Here is a 6,382-nt window from a genome sequence, read left to right as displayed (position 1 = left end):
ACCCCCGTAGAAGGGGCCCCACCAGGTGGGCCCTGCATTGGTCTGAATTCCCCAGCTGAGCCCCGAAGCCCAATGGAGTTTTTTTTGCTGTTTCTTGGTTGAACGTTATCTTAACTTGGGCATACTTATCTTTTCCGTCTGGGCCTGGGGAATATGCACCCTCGTCGGGGGCCTTTAGTGCAAACGAAAAGGTAATTCCATCCCTGCTTCCAACGTCCCACTTACGGTTGCCGTCATTAGAGGTCACGCAGGACCAAGAACTACACCAATAATGTTGCATGCCCCCGCAAGTTTTCCAGTTTTTCAGGTACCCTGGGCATGCCCAAAACCCGTCGGCCTGCAGAAGTCCCCCAGTCCCATCTATCTGTACAATGTCTTTGAAGTTGAAATACAGATCTGGCCACCAAGTGTTGGGGGGGTGAGTCTCGGTGGTTGAGTTGAGTACCTCGCCAGTGAGCCCATCGAGAAGTTTCCAGGTTATTTGTTTTGGGGTATGGGGGTTAGCAGGGGATACAGGTGACAGGGAACTCAAGATTATAAGGATTATAGTTATATAATCTTTGAAAGTCTTATCTTGAGTGGATTTTGAGAGCGTTGAAGCTTCCATCGGGGCGGTCCGTCTGGGCTGTCTTGGCTGGTGTCGGCGGAGCCTGATGACGGGGCACGCTTAACGTGCGAGGAGTGGATCCAAGCAGCGATGCCGTCTACCTTCAGGGCGGTTGGGGTAGTCAAAAGGACTGTATAGGGTCCTTTCCACCGGGGCTCGAGGTTTTTAGTCTGATGTCTGCGGACCCAGACAGAGTCTCCGATCTGAAACGGGTGTGGGATCACGGGTTTGTTTAGCTGTTCCTGGTAGGCTGCGGCCAGTGGTTTCCACACTTCTCTTTGCACGATCTGGAGCGCCTGCAGATGGGCTTTTAAAGAAGGGCTGTTAGCATGTCCAGCAATATGGGGACCGAGGAGAGTGGTGGCCGGCGGTGGGGCCCCATATAGTATTTCAAATGGGGTTAAGCCGAGGGGCCCTGGGGTATTTCGGGCTCGGTATAGGGCCAGGGGCAGTAGGGACACCCAGTCTCTGGAGCCAGTTGCAAGCGTTAATTTGGTTAAGGTCTCCTTGATGGTTCTATTCATTCGCTCTACCTGCCCTGAACTTTGGGGTCTGTAGGCGCAATGTAATTTCCAATTAATCCCCAACAGCTTAGCCACCAGCTGACTTACCTGGGAGACGAAGGCTGGCCCGTTATCGGTCCCTAGTGTCTGGGGCATTCCATACCTGGGAAAAATTTCTTCTAGCAGCTTCTTGGTGACCGTTCGGGCCGTCTCCTGTTTCGTGGGGAAGGCCTCTACCCAGCCAGAAAAAGTGTCCACAAACACCAAGAGATATTTATAGCCATAGTGTCCTGGTTTTATCTCGGTGAAGTCGATTTCCCAATGTATGCCTGGTCGGTGTCCCCGCACCCGGGCTCCGACCCCATATCGGGCCTTGTTTGCATTAACTTGGGCGCAGGCCCTGCAGTCGCCTGCCACTTGCTGTAAGAGCCTGTCTCCCTCTAATAAATAATATGGGTTTTCCTTTTCTATGAGGGCCTTCATTTTTCGGGGGCTAAGGTGAGTTAATCTGTGTAGATGGTCAAAGAATTCCTGAGTCTGTTTCTTGGGCATTACTGGCTTTTGTTGATAAGTCCAGCATCCCTCTTCAGGTTTATAGGAAGCTCCCATCTTCCGTAGTAGGCCTATGTCTTCTTCAGTATACTGGAACGGCCGATTTGAGACATAAGTATTGACAAGTCCCGAGGCCAGAGGGAGGATTTGCAGGGCATTGGGTGGCCCGTTTGAGGCCGCCTCACGGGCCGCTCTGTCGGCCATCCGATTTCCTCGTGCCACGGGACTGTCTCCTCTTTGGTGTCCTGGGCAATGTACTATACTGAGTTTTTGGGGAAGAAACAGGGCCTTTAGTAAATCTAGAATCTCAGTCTTATTTTTGATGTCTTTTCCCTCAGAGGTAAGGAGCCCTCTGCGTCTATAAATTTCTCCGTGGATGTGGGCTGTAGCGAATGCGTACCGGCTGTCGGTGTACACATTTAACTTCTTACCTTCTGCCATCCGGAGGGCCGTGGTCAGGGCGATGAGTTCGGCCTTCTGGGCTGAGGTCCCCGGCGGAAGGGCTTCTGCCCAGATTACCTCGGTTTCTGTAGTCACAGCTGCCCCCGCTTTTCTTTGTCCGTTGTCTACCAAGCTGCTACCGTCGGTGTACCAGGTGAAGTCCGCGTCCGGCAGTGGTCGGTCTGTCAGGTCTGGCCTGGTCCCATGCGCCTCCGCAAGAATCAAGTGGCAGTCATGCCATTCGGGTTCTTCCGGGATCGGGAGCAGGGTGGCCGGGTTGAGTGCCACGATGGGACCGAAATGCACTCGGTCTGTGTCCAGGAGCATGGCTTGGTAGTGAGTCATCCGGGAATTGGATAGCCAGCGGTCTGGTGGCTGTCTGATGAGGGCTTCAACCGCGTGTGGGGCAAAGATGGTTAAGGGCTGCCCCATGGTCAACTTGTGGGCGTCCTTGATGAGGACCGCAATAGCCGCCACCATGCGCAAACAGGGTGGCCAGCCTGAAGCCACGGGGTCTAGCTTTTTCGAGAGGTAGGCTACAGGACGTTTCCAGGGTCCTATATCTTGGACCAGGACCCCTTTTGCGTAGCCCTGTTTTTCATCTACAAACAGTCTAAAGGGCTTGGTCAGGTCTGGGAGCCCGAGAGCCGGGGAAGTCAATAGAGCTCTTTTGACATTTTTGAAGGCCACAGAATGTTCCTCCCGCCAGTCAAACAAGGCTCCTTGTTTTGTAAGGGGGTACAGAGGTGCGACCATTTCGGCGAAGCCTGGTATCCAGAGGCGACAGAACCCTGCAGCCCCCAGGAATTCCCGCAATTGGCGGGGGCTTTTGGGGGCAGGGATGTTCATAATGGTCTGTTTACGAGCTTCTGTCAGCCACCTCTGCCCTCCCTTGATCTGGTATCCCAGATAGGTGACCTGTTGTTGACAGATTTGGGCCTTTTTTGCCGAAGCCCGATATCCTAGAGTCCCCAGGGTTTCAAGGAGGGCAGACGTACCTTCTTTGCAGCTTTCCTCCGTTTTTGCTGCTAACAGAAGATCATCTACATACTGTAGTAGGATGAGAGCTGGATGTTGAACCCTGAAGTCAGCCAGGTCCCGATGTAGTGCCTCATCGAAAAGAGTTGGGCTGTTTTTGAACCCTTGCGGGAGGCGGGTCCATGTCAACTGGCCGGATATCCCTTGCTCGGGGTCTCTCCACTCGAAGGCAAAGAGGAGTTGGCTACTTGGGTGCAGTCTTAGGCAAAAGAAGGCATCTTTGAGATCTAGCACCGTGTACCAAGTGTGTGTCGGCGGCAACCCACTTAGTAGATTGTATGGGTTAGGGACTGTGGGGTGAATGTTTTCCACCCTCTTGTTGACTTCCCTCAAGTCCTGGACTGGCCTGTAGTCTCCTGACCCCGGTTTTTTTACGGGGAGGAGAGGGGTGTTCCATGGCGACTGGCAGGAGATCAGAATCCCCTGATCCAAAAGTCTTTTAATGTGTGGCCTAATTCCTTGGTATGCTTCTTGGGACATGGGGTATTGTCTGATCGACACCGGGGAGGCTGTGGCCTTTAGGGGTATTATCAGTGGCGGCTGTCGGACGGCTAGCCCCATTCCCCCGGTCTCGGCCCAAGCTAGTGGAAAGTTTTGCAGCCAGGGGGTGATGGCAGCAAGGTTTTTGGTCCTGTCGGGTCCTGCTTGTTCAAAAAGTTTGTATTCATCTTCTAATTTTAGGGTCAGGACATGAAGGGGTTGTCCTTGGGGCCCGGTAACATGGGCTCCTGTCTCTTTAAAATGTACTTGTGCTCTTAGTTTCGTAAGGAGGTCTCGGCCCAACAGAGGGTAAGGACAGTCAGGCACGTGCAAGAAGGAATGAGTTACCTCTCCAGTAGCCAGATGTACCTTCCGGTCCGTGGTCCACCGATACCGCTTGCCTCCTGCGGCTCCTTGGACCCACGCCAACTTGTTACTCAAGGGTCCCGCCGGGCGAGTCAGCACGGAGTGTTGAGCGCCGGTGTCCACCAGGAAGGTGACAGGTTGCCCCCCAACGTCTAGAGTTACCCTGGGCTCAGGGGGGGGCTCCTGGCCCTGACTGCCCTAGTCTTCCAAAGTTAGCAGAGCCGTCTGGGGCCTCGGTCGGCGGGGCCCCTTTGGTCGCTTTGGGCAGTCTTTAATCCAGTGTCCTTTCTCTTTGCAGTATGCACATTGGTCTTTATCTACTCGGGGCCCCTTCCGCTCTCCCCCTAACTTATCCTGCCGCTGTCCTGAAACTACGGTGGCCAACAGTTTGCTAAACTCTTTATTTCTCTTACGGTCTCTTGCATTTTCCCTCTCTTCTGCCTCTTTTTTAAGCCTTTCCTCTCTTTCTTCTTGTGTCTCTCTCTTATTAAATATACGTTCTGCCTCTTTTACTAGGTCTTGTAAGGAGCTCTCTTTGAGATTTTCTAATCTCTCTAGTTTCTTTCTAATATCTGGGGCAGACTGCCAGATAAAGGACATGGGGAGGTTGCACCCCGGGTCTTCAGGGTTATAAGGAGTGTACATGCGGTAGGCTTCTTTAAGCCGCTCTAGGAAGGCGGAGGGGGACTCCTCAGGACCCTGGACGACTTGTTTTACCTGGGCCAAATTGGTGGGGCGTCTTGCTGCCCCTTGGAGACCCGCTATGAGCAACTGGCGATAGAGACGTAGGTGGTTCCTACCTTCAACCGTGGAGAAATCCCAGTCAGGGCGCCCCAAGGGGAAAGCAGCATCAATTTCATTAGGTAGTTGGGTGGGACGGCCATTTTCGCCCGGGACATTTTTTCGGGCCTCCAAAAAGACTCGCTGCTTTTCTTCAGTGGTTAGCAGTGCTTGCAGCAGCTGTTGGCAGTCGTCCCACGTGGGTTGGTGAGTAACTAAAATGGACTCAATTAAGGAGATTAGCCTGGAGGGGTCTTGGGAGAAAGAAGGATTGTTATTTTTCCAATTATAGAGATCGGAGGCAGAAAAGGGCCAGTATTGGGGTTGGCCATTTGACCCCGTTCGCAGAGGAAGGGCCTGCGAGGTGGAGTCTGGGGGTTGTTCGCGGCGGCCCCGCAGTCGTCCGGCCACCGGTGAGGGCGCCGGAGCGGTCGGGGCGCTGGGAGCTGCTTCTGCTGGGGCAGCTTCTCTCATTGGGGCAGGGCCTTGATAAGGTGGGGGGTCGTCGGTCAGGAGATCTATGAGGTGGCCTTCCTCCGGCGGTAACACCGGAACTGTCGTAGGTGGCCTCTTATCTTTAGGGGCTTTGGTCAGGGCTGGATATAAAGAAGAGTGGGTAGGTAGTTGGGTTGGGGCGGGTGAAGGGAGGAGCGGAGGGGTTGGAGCCGATGGGAGAGAGAGGCCTTTGGGGGTGACGAAGGGTTTGACCCAAGGCGGGGGAATACAGGCCAGGGCTTCCCAAGTTACGATGTAAGCCACTTGGTCAGGATGGCCATGCGGTCCTGGATCCATGATTCTGGATTTCACCTGAGAAATAATGTCAAGGTTAAATGTCCCATCCTGTGGCCAGCCCACGTTGAGGGCTGGCCATTCGGACGAGCAGAAGGTAACCCACTTCTTTTTACGAACTTCAACTGACTGGTTGCGGGCGATGGTCTGGACATCTTTCCAATGCTGTAAGGTAAGGCTTAGGGGGGTGGTTACGGATTGACCCATTTCTTCTAGAAGGACAAATCCCACAATGAAACAGACAAACAGTAGACAGACACCACAACACCAAAATCGCACAGTGCGGTCTTTGCGCAAAACTGAAAGCAAAAACTCAGATGGAGACGTAGATGAGGGTCCGGTTCCCTCGTCTCCCTGGAGTACCACGTACCCCTCGGACAGAGGCTGAGCCCCAAAAAGTCCGATTTGGTCCGTGGACTGAGACAGATGAGCACCGAAAAATCGGGCTCCGGGTAGCCGTGGAACGTCTTCCAGGCTTGCGGAAGGAAGTCCGAGCTCGTCAGCTCCTTCTCAGTTCCGCCAGATACAGATTGTTCAGCTGAACTCTAGAGCACATGTACAATACAGAAGCGTAGAAGCAGAGAAACACAGAGTAGAGTGTAGAAGCGCTGGCCAGCTTACCTCCCGGTGGTGGGTCGGTGGTCCCTGGGTAAGAAAAGGGTCCGATCCCGGACGAGCCCCCAAATGAAAGACCTCCACAGAGATCCTTCCTTCTAGGAGGACCCTCCCCAGGGAACAACGAGACCACTCACGTCCGGATGCAATCAGCAAGAGGTTTATTCGAATGCCAGGTACCTGGGGCGACAAAGTCTGTCTGTAGTCTTTG

The 6,382-nt window shown here is 53.7% G+C and overlaps 1 protein-coding gene across 1 annotated transcript; it reads right to left on the bottom strand.

The window, feature by feature from the left end:
- Positions 1-4,036: 4,036 nt before the first annotated feature.
- LOC148777342 (uncharacterized) lies at positions 4,037-6,153 on the bottom strand. Its single transcript, XM_088837948.1, has one exon. It carries the CDS (start codon positions 5,761-5,763, stop codon positions 4,186-4,188), a length of 1,578 nt encoding a protein of 525 aa, XP_088694074.1. The 5' UTR covers positions 5,764-6,153; the 3' UTR covers positions 4,037-4,185.
- Between the last annotated feature and the right edge of the window lie 229 nt (positions 6,154-6,382).

This window comes from Moschus berezovskii, chromosome 7 (assembly GCF_049115385.1).
Source record: "Moschus berezovskii isolate FMDL1 chromosome 7, NW_MosBer_1.0, whole genome shotgun sequence".
Taxonomy (NCBI): Eukaryota; Metazoa; Chordata; class Mammalia; order Artiodactyla; family Moschidae; genus Moschus; species Moschus berezovskii.
Note: the sequence above shows the minus strand (reverse complement) of the source record. Positions and strands in the feature narration are given on the sequence as shown.

Bases quoted from the DNA above. Each gene is read 5' to 3' on its own strand.
- LOC148777342 (XM_088837948.1), bottom strand. From the start codon at position 5,763: ATGGGTCAATCCGTAACCACCCCCCTAAGCCTTACCTTACAGCATTGG.